This window comes from Acomys minous (genome assembly GCF_964271855.1).
Source record: "Acomys minous genome assembly, chromosome: 10".
Lineage (NCBI taxonomy): Eukaryota > Metazoa > Chordata > Mammalia > Rodentia > Muridae > Acomys > Acomys minous.
Genome location: NC_140491.1, coordinates 63894258 through 63915456, shown reverse-complemented (window position 1 = coordinate 63915456; position 21199 = coordinate 63894258). Strand labels below are relative to the sequence as shown.

Genomic DNA, 21199 nt, shown 5'->3' with positions numbered 1-21199 from the left:
CCCTTGAGACAGGGTCTTACTCTATCCCCGGCAGGCTTGGAACTCATCATGGGAGTTGAGCTAGCCTTGGACCTGTGCTGGTCCTTTTGCCTTGGCTTCCTGAGTTTGGATTATAGGCTTCTAAAGTAGAAAATCTATATGCATTAGAGCAAATATCTATTTTAATATACATGAGTGTTTTGCCTGTAGGTATATCTGGGTGGCTGGTGCCCAGAGAGGCCAGAAGAGGACATCAGAGTGGTAGCATATGTCCTTAATCCCAGAACTCAGAATGCTGAGGCAGGTGCATCTCCGTGAGTTCTAGGACAGCCTGGGCTAGTTAAAAAAAAAAAAAGATTTAAAAAGAAGACATCAAATCTCTCAGTACTAGGATTGTAAATAATTGTGAGCCATTTTTGTTTGTTTGTTTGTTTGTTTTTTGGTGCTGGGAATTGAACCTAGGTCCTTTGGAAGAGCAGCAGCTAATGTTCTTTTGTTTTGATTTTATTAATTAATTAATTAATTAATTAATTTTTTATTTTTTGGTGAAGGTGGTTTCTGTTTGTTTCTTTGAGACAGGGTTTCTCTGTGTAACCTTGGCTGTCCTGGACTCACTTCATGGACTATGCTGGCCTCAAACTCAAAGAGATCCACCTGCCTCTGCCTCCTCCTGAGTGCTGGGATTACAGGCGTGAGCTGCCACCACCCAGCTTGTTGTTTATTTGAAGATAAGGATTTACAATCCCGCCTGGGCTGTCCTAGAACTCATCCTGCAGCTGGTTCTCCTAACCATGGAGGCATTTCTTTAGCCCAAGCACAGATATTTATAAAAATAGCTGTACTTTACAAACAAAAGTTACCTAAAGGACTATATTTTTCTAATTCATTGTATCCTAAGGTCTGGTCTGATTAACTGCTGTAACCCCACCACATCCTGCTCAGTCTTCGCTCCTCCCATCTCACGCTCATCCCATCCCCCAGCTCACGCTCATCCCACCCCCCATCTCACGCTCATCCCATCCCCCAGCTCACGCTCATCCCACCCCCCATCTCACGCTCATCCCACCCCCCATCTCACGCTCATCCCACCCCCCATCTCACGCTCATCCCACCCCCCAGCTCACGCTCATCCCATCCCCCAGCTCACGCTCATCCCATCCCCCAGCTCACGCTCATCCCATCCCCCAGCTCACGCTCATCCCACCCCCCATCTCACGCTCATCCCACCCCCCATCTCACGCTCATCCCACCCCCCATCTCACGCTCATCCCACCCCCCATCTCACGCTCATCCCACCCCCCAGCTCACGCTCATCCCATCCCCCAGCTCACGCTCATCCCATCCCCCAGCTCACGCTCATCCCATCCCCCAGCTCACGCTCATCCCACCCCCATCTCACGCTCATCCCATCCCCCAGCTCACGCTCATCCCATCCCCCAGCTCACGCTCATCCCACCCCCCATCTCACGCTCATCCCACCCCCCATCTCACGCTCATCCCACCCCCCATCTCACGCTCATCCCATCCCCCAGCTCACGCTCATCCCATCCCCCATCTCACGCTCATCCCACCCCCCATCTCACGCTCATCCCACCCCCCATCTCACGCTCATCCCATCCCCCAGCTCACGCTCATCCCATCCCCCAGCTCACGCTCATCCCATCCCCCAGCTCACGCTCATCCCATCCCCCAGCTCACGCTCATCCCATCCCCCAGCTCACGCTCATCCCATCCCCCAGCTCACACCGCCCCCCACCCCCTGCCCTGCTTCTTCTTTGAGACAATGTCTCACGGTGTGGTCCAGTGTCTTCCTTAGGTTTCTGTTGCTGTAGTACATCATCCTGATCAAAAAAGCACCTTGTGGGGGAAAGGGATTATTTCACTTACCTTCCTGCTGACAGTCCATCGCTGAGGAAAGTCAGGGCAGGGACCTGAAGCCGAGGCTTGGAGTAGCGCTGCTTGCTGGCTCGGTCCTCACGACTTGCTCAGCCCGCTTACCTGTACAACCCAGGAAGTTTTAAACCAGTATTTTAGGCAGTGTAGGGGCTTTTTGCTATCTGATAGCAGGGCCTTAGGGAGGCCTCCTGATGTTGGCGAGCATGGGCTAATGGCCACGGTCCTCCTCGAGCATGTGCTAATGGCCACGGTCCTCCTGTGCAGCCTCCATTCCAGCGTTGCTCCCACCCTGCCTCCCTGAGCTCTGCCTCACAGTGGGGTCTTCATGTCAGAGTTTGGGACTACCCATTGGGTAGCCATGCTGTGTGCAGCCTGTGAGTCCAGTCGCAAAGTCCTCCTTGGAAGCTTTCACAGCTGGCCAGATGCTGGAACAGGTGCCTCCATGTCCCGGCACTCCCTTAGACTTGGAGGGACACATCTGATTTGGGCCCCTATGATGGCGTCTTCCTTAGCGGCATCTCAGTCTGAAGGCGTGTTCAGAGTTCCCTGTGGCAGCCCATGCCTGTGTCTGAGAACTGTCAGGGTTGCTAGGGTGCCTGGGATGTCCCAGGCTTTGGACGGTAGTCACATGTGAGACTCCACTAGCTTCATGCAGCACAAAGGCTTGGTAAGGTAATTTTGTTCTTTTTCTTGCTTCCTGAGCACGCAGCTCCTATAGGCTGCTGTTCCGGCTACTTTTATGTCAACTTGACCCAAGCTAGAGTCATTTTAGAAGAGGGAACCTCAGTTGAGAAAACACCCCCCCACACACATTATGGGGCATTTTCTTGCTTGATGACTCGTGTAGGAGGGCTCCATTTTCCTGTGGGTGGTTTCAGAAAGCAGGCTGAGCAAGCCGAGGAGCAAGCCCGTAAACAGCATCTCTGCAGGCTTCACTTCAGCCCTGCCTGGCCTCCTCCAGGGTGGCTGATCGCCCCTTCCCTCCCCAGGCTGCTTCTGGTCATTGTGTTTCATCACAGCGGTAGAAACTCTAAGGCAGCCTGTGTCCACCTGCACATACACTGGACTCCAGGCGTGGTCAGTCTGGCCCTCCTGGAACCTGGACTGATATGTGAGACCTCAGAGGTTGGCTCTTCTTCCTTAGGTGGAGACACTAACCCACCAGGCCAGAGCAACCACGGTGCATGCCGTTCGGGACTCAGAACTGGCCAAGCTGCCAGCAGGAGCTCTGACGTCCATCAAGCGCAGGTACCCACAGGTAAGGGCACACAGGGCATAGCGGCCGTTCTGGCCCAGGCGAGGACTTAGGCAAGTGTGCACAGTGGGAACTTGGGACACATGAGGTCATGCCCTCAGGCAGGGAGGGGCTCTTTTACTTACTGTTGTGTGACAATATTCCTGGGGAAACATGAACAGAAACCAAACTTCCCCTAGATGGAACTGATGACAGACCAAAGTAAAGGATGACTGGTGTCACCCAAAGTGCAACTTGATCCACCAGTGATTTTTCGCTGGGGCTCCTTACTGTCACTTAAGGTGCAGATGTGACCCAAAGATAGCTGCATCACCGAAAGCCCAGCCCAGCACAGTGCCAGCTCAGAAAACAGGGAACCTGAAGCAACTGCACAGCCTGCAGGCAGCTCAAAAAGGTTGGACAGTGAGATGAGATGAGCCTCCATCAGGCAGCCCTGCTGGTTTGGGGATGCCGTTCAGCAGACCTTACTGTTTATATATGCTTCCGTACGAGGCTGGGATGTCTCTCCAAGGTGGAAGGCTTTATACGGGAGGGGATGGCTACACTGTGCCTACAGCTTAGGACCGCAGCTTGAAAGCGTTGGTAGTAGCCGGGGTTGATGGAGGAGGAATACTTAGGGTCAGCTGCCTTCCCTGGTTGTCCACCCCGCCTGTGAGTGACAAGGTTACCACAGACCTGAACCCCCAGCTAGCCCTGAGGTGCTGCTCCCACGCAGCAGTCTGCCCTTAGCCTTTTTTTTTCTCTTTAATTTATTATGTATACAGTGCTCTGTGTGCATGCACACCTGCACACCAGAAGAAGGCATCACATTATAGATGGTTGTAAGCCACCATGTGGTTCCTGGGAATTGAACTCAGGACCTCTGGAAGAGCAGCCAGGGCTTTTAAGCCGTCTCTCCAGCTCACATGCCCTTAGTCTTAAAACTGCTTTCCAGTGTCTATTTATGCTTTTTCTTCTCCTCTTTCTTAATTTCTTTCTTTCTTTCTTTCTTTCTTTCTTTCTCCTTGCTCCTCCTCCTCTTTCTTCTTTCTTTTCTGTGGTACTGGGGATGAAACCCAGGGCCTTGTTACATATTAATTGTATATGAATAAACCAGTATAAAATGTGTTTTTTGTGAATGGTCCAGCAGTATTCCACCGTGTGCCTTAGTCCATTTGTCTTTTCTCCAGTTGGTGGATGTTGGCATGACTTCTATTTGGGGACTACTGGGTTTAAGAGGCTGCTGAACACATCCTTTTTCTTTTTGTTGTTGGTTTTTTTTTTCTTCTGAGACAGGGTTTCTCTGTGTAGCTTTGGCTGTCCTAGACTCATTTTATAGACCAGGCTGGCCTCGAACTCACAGAGATCTGCCTGCCTCTGCCTCCTCAGTGTGGGATTAAAGGCATGAGTCACCATGCCTGGCCACATCCTTTTTTAAAAAAAATATTTATTTCTTTATTTTAAGTATATTGGTATTTTGCCTATTTGTATGTGTGTGTGAAGTTGTCAGATCCCCTGGAACTGGAGTTACAGACAGCCACAAGCTGCCATGTGGGTTCTGGGAATGGAACCAGCATCCTTTGGAAGAGCAGCCAGTGCCCCCTCCCCCTACAGAGTTTCTCTGTGTAGCCCTGGCTGTCCTGGACTCTGTAGACCAGGCTGGCCTTGAACTCACAGAGATCTGTCTGCCTCTGCCTCCTGAGTGCTGGGACTAAAGGTGTGCACTACCACTACCCGTCTGCTGAGCACATTCTTGACAAATGTCATTATCAACAGATTCATTTCCCTTGTTTAGTTGCTAGGTCACAAGATAGGTGTGTGTTGGGAACTGCAGACCACAAAGTGAAGAGCACAGCCCTGTAAGATGTGGTTCCTGAGCCTAGAGTGCTAGCCGGCACCCAGGCAGCTGCTTACACCAGTTGTCATGGGTACATCACAGTGGTGGGAATTTGTGCTTTCTCAACTCTCTGTGATGCCAGATAGCTTTTTGTGGACTTACTGGCCTATTTTGAAGCTATGCCATGCCTTTAATCCCAGCACTCAGGAGGCAGGTGGATCTAGCTTGCTGGAAGTGGCCCTGGTGACACCTAACTGATGTCAAGCAATGCAGGTGCCCTGTCTGAGATGAATGCTCAGGCGGGTGGCCTTGTCAGCTGTCTTTGCCATGCCTGGGGGTCATGCGTGGGCTCCTTGGGTCACTAGTTACCTGGAGTGAATGTGAAACCTGGAGCTCAAGGTCACAGTGTGGAGCTCAAGGTCACAGTGTGGAGCTCAAGGTCACAGGGTGTGCACATTTTACATTTTTTTGCTGTCACCCCTGGACTGAGCAACCCACCCCCAGCCAAGTCCTTTTCCCTGGCAACTTCATTTCTTTTCCTTTTGTTATGTTAAAGTACTTGCCTAGGGGCTGGAGAGATGGCTCAGTGGTTAAGAGCATCGGCTGTTCTTCCAGAGGTCCTGAGTTCAATTCCCAGCAACCACATAGTAGCTCAGTCTATACTTGGATCCCACTTTTGGCAGGCAGGTGTACATGCAAATAGAGCACTCATATACATTAAAAAAATTACCCTGACAAAAGACACTCAAAGGCAAAATGTTTTATTTTGCTCACAGTCCCACATTACTGTCCCTCATCGTATGGAAACCGCAGGGGCAGGAGTGAGAGGACACATTTGTCGCATTCTATTCATAATCAAAAACGGTGAGCAAGGAGGGCACGCGTGATGCTGCTCGTCTCACTCCTGCCCACGCCTGAGACGAGTCTTCCTGCATCAGTGTGAACAGGACAGCCCAATAGGCATGTCCAGCGGCCGTTCTCTCAGGTCTCCTATTAACACTGCCTCATCTGGCTCCTGGAGAATTGTGTAGCCTGGGTTGATTTCCAGACACTGACAGTTTTGAAAAAGCAAGTCCAGCGCGCTGTTTAATATCATCGTGCCATTTCAGTTCCCCGCATTTTGCCCTAAAGACGTGGTTTGGGATTTTCCTTCTTTCTCTACTCCAAGGTTGTCACTCGGCTGATTCATCTCCTGGGTGAGAAGATCTTAGGCAGCCTCCAGCAGGGGTCGTCAACAGGTGAGTCCTGGCTCTGATCTTGGAGTGCTTTCTCAGGCCCACCCACTGCCCCACCCTTCCCCTGGCCAGGATTGAAGAAGGAAGCACAGAGGCCAGGCAGTCTGACGGCTGGAGCTGTGGGACCCTGGGAACTCCTGGCACACACAGCTCCCAGTAAGGAGGGCTCAGATTTTGACAGTGCGTAGGCAGCACGTAGGGGAGCTCAACTACTTGTGAAAAGAAATGTGACATAGCCACCTTCTATTTTTGTCAGCTGATTAGAAAGAGGAGGTAGAGTTGAAGGCACTGGAAGAGTGGAAAAGTCGGAGGCTGCTGTTGTCTGTCACGTGCTAAGGGCACAAAGACGGTGACATAGCTGTAGGGCATCAGGGACTAACGCTCTAAGGATGTCCATGACTCCGGAGCTCCCGGTCGCTCTGTGTTCCAGGGCTGTCTGCTTTCCCTGATTCCCACATACGCGAGCGCTCTGACGTTGCTCCTTGGCTCCTCACGGCTCTGTGCACACCGTGCCACGGCTGTCTCCTGCCTCCTCTCCAGGTTCCCTGCCTGTGTTAGCAGTCTGCATTTCTGTGCGTGCCCTTGGCCTCCCCGCCTTCTGCGTATCTTCTCCCAGGCTGGCTCCTTTGTGGGCTGTCCCTCTTCTGTTTCCATAACCGAGACCGGGGTACAGTGCTGAGTGTTCAATGAAAGGACAAATGCATGGGTAAACACGCTGCTGTTTAACCCTTTACTCTCAGGACACCTGGTCACTGGCTCACATCTAATATTTTAAGTATTATGTTTAGCTGTCTGTGCTTGCAGTTCTGCGATACAGAACGAATTCAGCCTGCCTTCATCAATCTGTAAGGTTCTATTTCCAGATGAGGTCATATTCTGAAGTTCTGAGTGGACATGGATTTTAGAAGAGACCCATACTGCTCAACCATACTATTTCTCTCTTACTTTGCTTTCAGCCAGTCTGAATGTTATGCTTGAAATAAGTTTCTTTGTTTCTTTTTTGTGTTTGTTTGTTTTTGTTTTGTTTTTTGAGACAGAGTTTCTCTGTGTAGCCTTGGCTGTGTTTTTTTGTTTTTCAAGACAGGGTTTCTTTTGTAGTCCTGGCTGTCCTGGACTAGCTTTGTAGACCAGGCTGGCCTCGAACTCACAGAGGTCCACTTACCTAGAGCGCTGAGATTAAAGGCATGCGCCACCACGCCCAGCTGCTTGGAATAAATTTCTTAAAGGAAAACATAGTGAGGCCTAGTTTGTAGTGAGCTCCTCTACAGTCTTTGCCTTTTACTTTAACTATTTAGACCACTTACATCCAACTAAATACTCTGTTAGGATTTATTTCTACTCTCGTATTTTTCATTTTCTTCCAATATTGTTTCTGTTTTTGGTTACTTAACCATTTTTAAGCATCCTGGTTTTTACTCTGATTTCTGTACTCTCTGTTGGATGGCTTCTGTGGTCACTCCAGGGAGTAGAGTATTTTATTCTTATCCTTATCCATTAATTGCAATGATTTTTCATTGTAAGTGGAATAAGTACCTTATTAACTGACCGTTCAGGTCACATTGTTCTGTGACCTTCTCTTGATGTGTTGTGGGCTTTTGTTCTTGCTTGGTTTCTAAAGATTTATTTATGGGCTGGAGAGATGGCTCAGAGGTTAAGAGCACTGCCTGGTCTTCCAGAGGTCCTGAGTTCAATTCCCAGCAACCACATGGTGACCCACAACCATCTATAATGAGATCTTGTGCCCTCTTCTGGCCTGAAGGTGTACATGCAGGCAAAATACTGTATGCATAATAATAAATAAACCTTTTAAAAAAGATGTGTTTATTTTTATTTTGTGTATCTGGGTGTTTTGCTTACAAGTATGTCTATGCACTACTGTATACAGTGCCCTTACAGGCCAGAAGAGAGGGGCAGATCCTCTGGAGCTGGAATTACAAACAGTTGTGAGCCACCATATGGATGCTGGTAATTGAATCTGGGTCCTCTGGAATAGTGGCTAGTGCTTTTCACCACAGAGCCATCTTGCAAACCCTTGAGATGTGTCTTTTTTTTTTTTTTTTAAGACAGGGTTTCTCTGTCATCTTGGCTATTCTGGACTCACTTTGTAGACCAGGCTAGCCTCACAGTGATCCTCCTGCCTCAGCCTCCCAAGTGCTGGGATTAAAGGCATGCTTCACCACACCCAGCCTTGAGGTATGTCTTAACCATTACTTCTGCATGCCTTGAGAACAAAACATTTGCCTTGAAAACTCGGCACTCCAAAATCCAAAACTTTTTGAGTGTCATGTCAGCATTCGGAAGTTCTGCATGTAGGGACCTTTGCCACTTTCAGGTAGGCATGTTTAACCAGTGGTCTGGAAATGTTCCCCAGTCTGAGAAAGTTAGCTCCCCAAAGCATCCTGGCTTCTGTGATTTCACACACATGACACTTGACCTGCCTTTAAACTGTTCTTAGCTTTACTGTTCAGAAATTTGAAAATCTTTGGACTTCTGCCTTTTGGGGTTAGTTTTGCTTTTATTCTGTAGATTTATATCTTTTAGCAAATTTGGGAAATTGCTCACTTTTCTTTCTTCACATCTTCTTTCAACCTTGTAGTCTTTCTTTTCTTCTAAAAACAAAATGTCACAAATGCTGGGCCTTTTGTTATTGTCCCAAAGGTATCTGGGGCACTGTTCCCTTTTTTATCTTTTTGTGTCTGTGATGTCCAAATAGAATTGTTACTGTCCTCAATATCACTTGTTCTTTCCTGTCACCTTGATTCTCCTGTTTAGCCTATACAAAGTGGCTTAAAAATTTTTTTTTCGTTGTTATTATTATTTTGAGACAGGATCTTGCTGTGTATCCCAGGCTGGCCTCAGACTCATTATAAAGCCCAGACTGACCTAGAACTTGCGATCCGCCTGCTCTAGTCTTTGGACCATGACCCCTGCTGGGATGACAGGTTTATGCCACTATCACTCCTGGCTTCAGGAGAACTTTTTTATTTTGGCTTGTCTTTGTTTTGCTAAGGTTTTCTGTTTCTGTTTTTTTTTTTTTTTCAGAAATGTTCATGATTTCACGGTTGTTGCTGTAGCTGGTTTATTTCCTTGTTCTTAGCAAATAACTCTAACCTCTGGGCTCTTGTTTTCTCTCACTTTTCTCACTGAAATTCAGACTCCTTGCTCTAGGAGCTCATGCCTTTATTCCCAGCAATCAGGAGGCAGAGGCAGGCAGATCTCTGAGTTTGAGGCCAGCCAGGGAGCACCAAGACAGCCAGGGCTACACAGAGAAAATGTTGCAAATGTTCTCTGTCTCAGAGTGTCCCTGTCTCAAACAAACAAACAAACAAACAAACACTGGTAATTCAGTGTATATGGAATTTTTGAATATATACAATATATTGAATAAAATAAGTGTATATCTTTGAATATTATATTCCCATTTAAATCGTCTGTGGCTGTCGGTATGCTGGTATTCACAGCTCAAGTCCTGCCCTAGTTTTGTGGACTGTGATTTAAATGTTCACTCTGTTGTCAAGGCTCTCGTAGTTTGGTCAGCCCGTGTTTCCTGTGTTCCTGTGATTGCTGGAACTCTGTACCATCTTTTGTTCTGTTCCTCTGTGGGGACTCTAGAGAATGAGACACCAAAGAAGGCCCATTGTAGGCTTTCTGACCAGAGCAGCAAGAGGCTGTGTGCTACATTTCCAGAGCTACCTCCTAAGGCTGAGGGTTGTGTGAGGGGCAGGGAGTGGTGCCAGGGAGCAGTCACTGAGGGAGCTGGTCAGAGAACACCGGCTGTCTAGTCCACAGTGAGTGGACCATGCTGGGCAGGCCATGTCTGTTCATCTTTGTTTCTGTTTATTTAGAGATACAGGTTCTTTGGTTTTGGAAGAGTTGTGATGTTTGTTTAGTAATGGAATCTTATTTTCATTTTCTTTTTAATTTTAATTTATTATAATTTATTTAGATTACAGATTACATCCCAATTGTTACCCCCCTTGTATCTTCTCATTCTCACCCTGGAATTATTTTTTTTAAAGTAACTATAGTTATTTCAATCAGTAGCTTTTCTTACCATTATATAAAGATGGGTTTTCTCTTTCTTTCTTTCTTTTTTTGTTTTTGTTTTTGTTTTTGTTTTTCGAGACAGGGTCTCTCTGTGTGGCCAGTTGAGGCTGCACACCCCTCAGTGCAGGGAGTCTGAGCTAGGGTCACCCCCCCCCCCCCAATTCCAGTTGTCTTTCCTTCCATCCTCCCTCCACCTGATCTCTCTTGTTACTTAGCTGCTCTGGGTCTGTGGAGTGTAACACGGTTAAGTGAGTTCATACCATGTTTGTCTTTCTGGGCCTGGGTTACCTCACTCAGGTTGATTTTTTTTTTTCCCCTAGTTCCACCTATTTGCCTCCAGATTTCATGATGTTATTTTCTTTAACAGCTGAGTAATGATCCATTGTGTACATGTACCACATTTTCTTTACCCATTCTTCTGTTGAGAAACATCTAGGTTGTTTCCAATTTCTATTATGAATAAAGCAGCTATGAAGACAGTTGAGCAAGTGTCCTTGTGGTAGGACGGAGCATCCTTTGGGTACATGCCCAGGAGTGGTATAGCTGGCTGGGTCTTGAGGTAGCTCAATTCCCAACTTTCTGAGAAACTGCCATATTGATTTTCAAAGTAGCTGTTTACACTCCCACCAGCAATGAAGAAGAGAATTTCTCCGTGTAGCCTTAGCTTTCCTAGAATTCACTCTGTAGACCAGGCTAGCCTAGAACTCAGAAATCTGCCTGCCTCTATCTCCCAAGTGCTGGGATTATAGACATGTATCACCACCGCTTAGCTTATTTTTGGTTTTTTGTTTTTGTTGTTGTGTTTTGGTTTTTGAGACAGGGTATCTATCATGTATCCCTGGCTGGCCTGGAGCTCATTATGTAGTCCAGGCTGGCCTTTGAGGGTTTACTCAAAGATCCTCCTGTGTCTGCCTCCCAAGCTCTGTGGTTAAGGTATGCACCACTATCCCTGGCCTTCTCAACTCTTTTATGTAGTGAATATTTTTATGTATGTGTGTATATGAGATACATGTGTGAGATGTGTGTGTGTGATGCACATACGGTGTATGTAAGGTACATGTATGAGTTATGTGTATGGTGTATGCATGGTGTCTAGGTAGGTATATGAGTTTTGTATGTGTGTGTGGCATATAGATGATGTGTGTGAGATATGAAGTGTGTGTCATGTATGTGTGGTGTAGGTATGATGCTGGAGGGTGTATGTATTACATATGTATTATGTGCATGTAGTGTGTGTGAGAGGCACATGGATCCTCTTAATGCAGACTTGCTTCTGCCTGTCATCTCCTGAGCGTGGCTCCTCATCTCTCACCCTCTCTCCCTGTTCTCAGTTTGCTTGGAATGGCAAACCCTTCCTAAAAGTTCTCTCTTACTGTCCTGTGTCCTGTGTCATCTGGAAACATGGAGGCTGTCTTGGCTGTGGCTCCAGCTTCACAAGTTGGTTCCTGGCTCTCTCCTGCAGGTCACTGAATGGGGCGCCACATAGCCATGGAGCTCCACCTGTGCCTCCAAGTCAGTCTGTGCAGACACACGTCCAGCCATGTGGACTCATGTGTCTGGCAGTTTCCGGGACCTGTCCTGGGGGTGAGGAGCAGAGAAGCAGCCAGGCATTTGGAAAGCGCCTTTAAGGGAGACAGGCGGCCCAGGCCTGAAGATGGGTCTGTGTCAGAGTAAAAGGGGTGGTCGGGCGTGGGAAGGACATTGTAGAGGAAGTGGGCCACTAGTGGCCAGGGAGTCCATAGCATGACGGTGCCACAGGAAGCCCTGGTCAAGTGGGCACATGCCTGCCAGGTGTCATGAGATGAGCTTACCACCGTCAGGGAAGCAGGGGAGGGACGCACTCCAGGAGGAGGAGGAGAATGTACAGGATCTTTTGCAAAAATGAAAATGTCTTTGGTCTCGCACTTGTGTTGGTTGAGTGGCCCCTCGTCCCTGCAGCTGAGGAGGGCCAGGCTCTCCGGGTTCTAGGTGAAGCACGATGGGACCCAGGATGGCATGGTCTCAGGGAGGCTGTGCTGCCTCAGTGTCTCCTACAGTCACCTCAGGACACCCCTGCCCCACAATGCCCTGCCTTACCTAGTCTCTTCTTCCTTTGGGCTTGAAAATCCCATATGGATAAGAGATGACAAAGGCCTGTTTGTTCTCTTCCCAGCTGACTGTCGCTCTGGGTGTGGTCAGGACGGGGTGGATCTGAGGCCAGGCTCCGCTACTAGTGAGACAGGAGGGGGTGGGGAGCGTGCTCCTGTCTGGCACAGTGTTTTCCAAAGTGTCTTGCTCCTTGAATTCCCAGGCTGTGGAGGGTCAAGATAAATTGAAGTGCCAACAGCAGTTTGGGTGTTGCTAAAAGGCCTGCTTTAGTCACTGTGAGACTGAAAGCAGACCCTTGTCCTACTGGGTGGCACCTGCACTGTCTGCACCATGGAAGCTGTTTTGCTGGTGGCCCAGCCCTCCCAAGTTGATTCCTGGTTCTCTGCCTACAGGTCACCAGCTTGGACTTTACACAGCAAGCAGCAAATGGGACTTGGGGAACCCACCTGGCAACTTGTCCACGGTGGCAGCCATGCCTGTGTCTGAGGATGTGCCCCTGACTGCCTTTGCTCTAGAGCTCCAGCACGCCCTCAGTGCCATCGGTAAGCCACACAGAAGTCCTCAGGGGCTGGGGCTGGACTGGCGCTAGGGGAGGCTCTAGTCTAAGGAGCTCTCCACATTGAGGGTTTTCAGGCTCGAGGATCTCATGGACAGAGTATACAGTAGTGTAATAATACGCTAGAAATCCCTAAGATGGAGACCCAGAGACATTAGGAGGCTCCTCTGTACAGACATCCTGCTCCATTACAGGACCATATTGTTTGGGTCTGAGCCTGCCAGGAGTGTATGCTCGCTGGGGTGGGTGCTGGAGTAGATGTCCATGGAGCTGCTGACCTGATGGAAGATGCCTGTGCAGAGAGCTGTGGTAGGGGAGGCTAGAACCAGACCACTCTCTGGGCGAGCAGCTGGAGTCTATTAGTCCTGGGATGAAAGCAGAGCTAACCAGCCATCAGGAGGAAGCTGTTACATTTTAGAGCCCTGGGTTGGCAAGATGGCTCTGCAGTTAAAGATGCCGACTCCAACGCAAGATGCTGATGGCTTGCGTTTGATCCCAGTACCTACGTGGTGGGAGGAAAAACCAATTCCTACCAGTCAACAGACCTCCATACTCATGTGCACCCCCACACAAATAGATAAATAAATACATGTTTAAAATTTTGGAATCTAAGAACACAAAATTAAAACACAGGAGAATTCTTGAGAATTTACAAGTTTGTAAGATACTCTGTTTTACTTAACATTTTTTTCTTATTTATTTTTTATTTTTTTATTTTTATTTTTATTTTTATATTTTTCTTAACATTTTATTTACAAGTGTTTATGTAATTTTGAGTGAAAATATAAGATACTCATTTTCTTTGGTAGGTTATAGTAGAAGTTTAAGGATTGTTTCTGTAAAATGTTATAATAGTGAATGCAGACAGTAGTTCCAATAATCATAAAGATACCATAAGGCCAGGCATGGTGGCACACACCTTTAATCCCAGCACTGGGGAGGCAGAGGCAGGCGTATCGCTGTGAGTTTGAGGCCAGCCTGGTCTACAAAGTGATGCCAGGGTGACACACAGAAACTCTGTCTTGAAAAAAATATTATTAGAATATCTATTTCAGTGTGGCACAAACATATCCTCTACCCAACACAGACTATGTAAAACAATGATTCTCAGCCCGTGGGTTGGGACCCCTCAGGGGTCATATTTGATATCCTGTAGATCAGATGTTTACATTATAATTCATAGCAGTAGAAACATTATAGTTATGAAGTAGCAATGAAATAATTTTATGATTGGAGGTTACCACAACATAAGGAACTGTATTAAAGGGTTGTAGCTTTAAGAAAGTTGAGAACCACTCATATAAAGAATTAAATTACTCAAACCAAAGACCTGTAAAATTGAAAGATACCACAGTATCTATAAATCTATAAGTTATTCTTAAAATAAAAACTTAATGTAGTAGTTTGTATAGTTTAAAATTATTATTTTTGTTGTTCTGGTTTTGAGTCCTGGAATTTTTCTCTATGTAGACCAGGCTGGCCTTGAACTCACAGAGATCAGCCTGTCTCTGCCTCCAGAGCGCTAGGATTAAAGGCGTGTGCCACCATGCCCAGCTTGTTTGACAATCTTGATTCATATTATATAGAAAGTCCCAGCAATTTTTGGTGACACTGGTCTGATTGTTCAGGCTATAGGCTGAATCCAGTGCAGTGTCAAGTTGCTCTGTGGAGAAAGATTTTTTATTTCAAGTTAATTGTAGAATTCCAAGAAATGGCAAACTAGTGAAGAAAGGCCCCGTGACCTTTCCCAGGGGCCACTAAGATAATGTGAAACATGATAGTAAGACTACAATGTGGATACTCTAAAGGGCAGCTGCAGACCCACTTGCTGTTCCCGTGTATGCACACACACACATGTATGTATGCTATTGCCCCTGTGCCCCGCCCTTGGCACAGCTGTAGCCTGGTAGCCAGGACCAGAGTGAAGCTGCCAGACTCTCATTGCCATAGAAATCTTCCAGCTCCCACTTTAAAGGCGCCACATTCTAGCAAGGCCCTGCTCGAAGCATGTGAGCAGCTGTCCTTAATCCCCGATTCCTTCCCTTCTGAGACATTTATAAAAATAGAATGATAGCATGGGCCCATGTGAGATTTTCTTTCTTTTTAAAAATATTGGAGCCCTTCACAAATTGGCATCATGTCATTCTTGTTCAGGGGCCATGCTAATTTTGTGTTATTTTCGCTTTAGTGTATGTGCTGCCAAAGCAGGCACAACTTTCTTTTTATGGCTAGGGCGTATTCACACCACTAAAGGCACGTTTTAGTTTATTTTACCACTCATTATTGAAGGGTGTTTGGATGGTTTCCAGTTTGGGAATATTGTGAATTAAACTGCTGTGACCGTTTGTGTAACTGATGGATTTTTTTCATACATATACATTTTCATTTCTCTGGAGCCTAAGAGTATATTCAGTCTAGTAGGAAACTGCCAGGCTCTCTCCACAATATTATACTGTTTTGTACTCCCACTACCAGTGTGTGAAACCAGCTTTCTCATTCCTTGCCAATATTCTATATCATAAGTATTTTAATTTAAAATATTCTAGTAGGGGCATAGTATTAACATACCCTAATTTTATTTATTTATTTAATCTGTTGTGTTTTTGGTTTTTTTTTTTTTGAGACAGAGTCTCACTGTGTTGTCCTGACTAGCCTGAAGCTCACTATGTAGACTAGGCTGGCCTTGAACTCACAGAGATCCACATGCTTCTGCCTCCTGAGTATTGAGATTAAAGTCATGTACCACTATGCTTGGTCCATATGCCCTAATTTTAACTTTTCTTTTTTCTTCTTGTTTATGACACTAAAAAAAAAAAAAAAGTGAATCTGACCTGACGGCATCAGATCTCATTATAGATGGTTGTGAGCCACCATGTGGTTGTTGGGAATTGAACTCATGACCTCTAGAAGAACAGTCAGTGCTCTTAACCACTGAGCCATCTCTCCAGCCCTGACACTAAACATTTTTTTTTTCATGTACTGATTTGCGCTCTCTCTCTCTCTCTCTCTCTCTCTCTCTCTGTTCTCTTTGGTGCAAGGTCTAGTTGCATATTCTTCTTTCTTTCTTTCTTTCTTTCTTTCTTTCTTTCTTTCTTTCTTTCTTTTTCTTTCTAATTTTGTTTTGTTGGGTGCTGGGATAGAACTCAGGGCCTCACACATGTTAAGCAAGTGCTCTGTTTCCAACTATATCATACTCAATTTGTCCATTTTTTTTTCTTTCTATCTTTCATCTTTCTCCTTCTCCTTCTCCCCCACCCCCAAACAAGAGTTTCTCTGTTTTATCTCTGCCTGCTCTGACTCGCTCTGTAGACCAGGCTGGCCTTGAACTCACAGAGATCTGCCTGCCTCTGCCTCCCAAGTACTAAGATTAAAGGTGCAGGCTACCGCCACACACAGTGGAGACTGGTGGAAAAGGGAACTTTTCAAAGCCAAGTATGGTGGAACACACCTGTAATCTCAGTACTTGGGAGGCAGAGGAAGAAAGATTGCTGCGAATTTAAGGCCAGCCTGATTTTCATAGTGAGTTCTAGGCCAATCACAATTATGTAGAAAGACTTTGACTCAAAAGAACCAAAAGCTGGCCGGGCGTGGTGGCACACGCCTTTAATCCCAGCACTCGGGAGGCAGAGGCAGGCGGATTGCTGTGAGTTCGAGGCCAACCTGGTCTACAAAGTGAGTCCAGGACAGTCAAGGCTACACAGAGAAACCCTGTCTCGAAAAACCCAAAAAAAAAAAACAAAAAACAAAAAACAAAAAAACCCCCAAAAGAACCAAAAGCACCGTGAATGGTGGCACACGCCTTTAATCCCAGCACTCGGGAGGCAGAGGCAGGCGGATCGCTGTGAGTTCGAGGCCAGCCTGGTCTACAAAGTGAGTCCAGGACAGCCCAGGCTACACAGAGAAACCTTGTCTTGAAAAACAAAAAATAAAACAAAACAAAAAGAAAGAACCAAAAGGAAACCCAAACAACAACAATAACAAAATGAATAAGAACCTTTGGTTTCCAGCCTGGAGAGATGGCTCAGTGGTGAAGAGCACTGTCTGCTCTTCCAGAGGACCTGGGTTCTCCCTGCCCCTCCCCATGCACAGCTGTCTCTGTCACCACCCCCTACCAGAATGGAACTCCTGCCCATCACCACTGCTCAGGGTGCAGAGGGGACACGGGCGTTCCTTCTGTTGTAGTTCTGTGGTTCAGACGTGTGTGATGACATGCGCTCACACACAGTGTCTGTCGCTCAGGTGTCTCCAGTGTCCTAGGGCCTTCTGTGCTCTGAATACTCACTCTTCCCCACACGGACCCTGGCAACCGCCAGCCTTTTATTGTTTCCCTGATTTAGCTATTTCTTGAGAATGACACACGGTTGGGATTACATATTTGAGTTCCCTCCATGTCTTTGGTAGGTGATTTGATAACTTTTTGTTGGTTTTATCTTGTATTTTCAAGACAGGGTTTCTCTGTGTAGCCCTGACTGCCTGGAACTTCCCCTGTTGACCAGGCTGGCCTCAAACTCACAGACCCACCTGCCTCCCCGCATGTGCCAGAACCGCCCAGCTTGATAAGTTTTTTATCTTTATTTTTTTAGTTAATTAATTAACTGCACTTTATGTGCATTGGTTTTTGCGTGTGTGTGTGTGTGTGTGTGTGTGTGTGTGTGTGTGTGTGTGTGTGTGTACACACGTATCAGATCCCCTCAAACTGCACAGTTGTGAGCTGCCATGTTGCTGGGGATTGAGCCCAGGTCCTCTGGAAGAGCAGCCAGTCCTCCTAACCACTGAGCCATCTCTCCATCGTGAGAGTTGGCTTTTAAAAATCTTTTTTATGAAGAGAGATGAGTAGTATCCTTTGTTTGGTTAGACCACAGCTTATCCACCCGCCTCTTGAAGGACTCTTACCATTTTAGTGATAATGACTGTAGCCATCTAAGTGCAGATTTTTCTGTGGTGTGTGTTTCGCTCCTTTTTGTAAAAAGCAAGGAATGTGCTTCCTGGGTCATATGGCAAATACATATTTAGTTTATAATGAAAACTGTCTGACTGCCTTCCCAAGTGGCCTTACCAGTTAACTGGCAAAGAGCCTCTGTTACTCCGTGCCCCTTGCCCTACCATCTTCCAGGAGTTGGTGCTGTGGGGTTATTAAACCATTGCAGTAGTTTACAGTGGTGCCTTGTTTTAATGTGTGTTTCCCTTACGGTATGTGATCCAGGATCTTTCTTCATGGCTTTGTTCATCTGTATACCAAGTGCTTTGCCAACTGAGCCATCTTCCCCAGATTCCCTGGTTGTGTATATTTTAGATAACAATTTTTTTCTTTTTCTTTTTCTTTTTCTTTTTTTTTTTTTTGAGACAGGGTCTCTCTGTGTAGCCTTGGCTGTCTTGGACTCAACTTTGTAGACCAGGCTGGCCTCGAACTCACAGAGATCTGCCTGCCTCTGCCTCCCAAGTGCTAGGATTAAAGGTGTCCTGTTGGCTCTGTTTTTAACAATTAAACTTTTTTATACAACCCAACTAGTATACACAAGAAGGAAAAAAAGGTTAAAGGGACAGAAGAGTGAACCTTCCGGTATCCGTTCCACGGGACGAGTCCTTAGGTGTCTCTCTGTCCCGCGAGCTGGTCAGGGTTGCTCTCTCCACACGCTCTCCTCGCCTCAACCTGTTGTTTTGTCATCCCCCCACCTTCCCAGTCACATGCAAAGGGCGGTCTCCTTCTCCCTTCGAGGGTCAATTAGGAAAACAATAGCCACGGTGGGGTTCCCAGGTAGACTTCCTGAATTCCAAGCCCAGGAAGGCTCCAAACAGTCTGTCACAAGGTATTCATGGGGTGCCCCAAGGGTAAAGCCCGCCAAGATTGCTTCCACCTGTGACAAAGCTTAATCTTTCCCACAACGTCCGCCACCATCACCCAGCTAGATAACAATTTTCTATTAGACAATTCCTTTTGTAAATATTTTTTCCTGGTCAATGTCTTGTCACTTCATTAACTGACCAGTGTCCTTCACAGAGCAGGAGTTTTTCACAGAGTGGTAAACACAACATATTGGTTATTGATTTCAGGAGTCATGTCTTTGGGTTGTAATCACCCAACAGTGCTCTGCTTATCGGCTGCTCTGGATCTGGTGAGAGAAAATACTCACACACAAGATGCACACATACATGTGGTACTGCTCCTGGGGAAACATGAACAAGTGATAACTGCTTAACCCAGATAGGGAACCCCTGACAAACTAAAGCATGGGTGCCACCAAAGTCTCCCTCGGTGAGCCAGTGAGTTTTCTTGGGCTTACTTACAGGTGCAGAAATGAGTCAAAGGCAGCTGCTTCCCCAAGGCCCACCCCAGCATGGGTGACAGCCACAGACACTGGGAACCTGGAGCAAACTATGTAACATGTAGGAGAGAGTTTTTTCCAGGTAGCTCAGCTGGTCTGTTTCTTTCAGGCAGCTTGGCTGATCTCTCTCTTCCCAGCCAGTCAGCTGGTCAGAGGGTCTCTCAGCGGTCCTGCTGCTTAGGGGCTGGTGTAAGGGAGGAGCCTGGCGCCTCTGGTTGTTTACTTCCTTAGCTTATAGAACTCCCGTACAGGCCGGAATACCTCCTCACCCCTTGTAGCATCCTTCATCGCCTGTTACTGTCTTCTGTCTTGATGAACTTCCCTCTAGGTGGACAGTTTATCCAGGGGGAAAATGCAATATAGCACTAAAACACGTTTATTTGAGAGGGCAGCAAGGCCCCACAGGCATGCTGGTTCACTGCCAGCTGCTGTCTACACTGAGAAACCCTGTCTCGAAAAACAAAACAAAACAAAAAAAAAAGAGCAGGAGCTGAAGCTAGCTCTCCTGACTACCCCTCCCCACCTCAGGAGCCAGCACCCCCCTGAGGGCTACAAGTAGCGAGCGAGATCCCATCTGTCTAATTCAGGGTGGCCGCTAACCAGAAGGAGACAGAGAACGTGCCGCCCCATCTGCTAAGGTGCATAGAGGACCTGCTGCCCTTTGCTCCTCACCTCTGTAATGGGACAGATTTGCCGGCTTAAAACGTTTCTACTTGTTCTTTTCTGAGGCAGGGTTTCTCTGTACCCATGGGTGTCCTGGAACTCACTCTGTACACCAGGCTGGCTTCAAACTCAGATCTGCCTCCCTCTGCCTCCTCAGTGCTAGGATTAAAGGTCTGTGCCACCACAGGGACACTTTGTATCTCTGACTAGCCTGGAACTCCCAGAGATGCAGCTCCCTCTGCAGGCAATCACCACATGCCAGGCTGCGTTTGTATGATTCAACATGGCGTTATGATAGCCACACTCTCTGTAGCCTTCCCAACTGTAAAGAGCCCCTTATTCTGTACCCCTCTAAGAAGCAGCTGCTAATTACAATATGGTACTGTTGCCAGGTGCAGTGGTGGTTGCTTGTAGTCCCAGCTACTTGAAAGGCAGAGCTGGGCCAATTGCTTGAACTTAGGAGTTCAAGGACGGCTTGCGACCCTGTTTGGGGGGCAGCAGAGACGCTTATGAATTAGCTCTTAGTTGCACACTCTTGGAAGAGCTTGTTGAGAATGATTTTTTTTTTTTTTTTTTTTTTTTTTTTGTGGCTTGTATTTTGAGACAGTATCTAAATGTGTAGCTCTAGCCTAGCAGAACTGGAAGCATGCAGACCAGGCTGGCCTTGAACTCACAGACATCCTCCTGCCTCGGCCTTCCAAGAGCTGGGATTAAAGGCTGGATCCCCATGGCCAGCTTGCTAAGAATGATTTAAGTCTCCTTGTGTATTATTATTGGCACTGCCAATGCTAGGCTCTTTCCTACCTGTGGCTAGTGTACTCTGGAGGCAGCTTCCCGGGAGTGACCATCGCTCTCCACCCTGCGTCGCCTCTGAGCCACCTCTGACCTTTCCTTGGCTGATCTGAGATACGAAGATGTGAAAGCTTGGCATCTGCATGCAAATGGACTAGACTTAGGTCCAGGCCGCTTAGCTGTGCCTTTGAGGAATAACAAGATTTCAAAGTTCTGCTGTTGCACGCTGTCCTTGCCACCAGCATGTGTCCTCACACCTGATAGTGGGATTGCACAGACGTGGTTCATATGTCAGTAGGAGACCCGGATTTGGAGAGGCAGCCTAAAAGCTTGGCTCATCCCCATTGCAATGACCTCTCCCAGGGAGCTGGCCTCAGGACAAGGTGTAAACACTCTGGTCCCCTTGCTTTTCTTTTGAGGTGGCTGGTGGGACAGACTTCTGACATGGATGCATGTTTTCAGGTCCTGTCTTGCTGCTGACCAGTGACAACATCAAACAACGCCTTGGCTCTGCTGCTCTAGACAGGTGCGCCGCTGGCCCGCTGTGGC

General features: G+C 47.2%; 1 protein-coding gene across 1 annotated transcript in view; it reads left to right on the top strand.

The window, feature by feature from the left end:
• The window catches only part of PNPLA7 (patatin like domain 7, lysophospholipase), a 67944-nt gene that overhangs the window by 32335 nt on the left and 14410 nt on the right, over nt 1-21199 (top strand). The window contains exons 19-22 of the mRNA XM_084798823.1: nt 3020-3133; nt 6115-6184; nt 12709-12858; nt 21113-21176. Coding sequence (XP_084654949.1) covers nt 3020-3133; nt 6115-6184; nt 12709-12858; nt 21113-21176 — 398 coding nt within the window. The remainder of the gene's footprint in view (nt 1-3019; nt 3134-6114; nt 6185-12708; nt 12859-21112; nt 21177-21199) is intronic.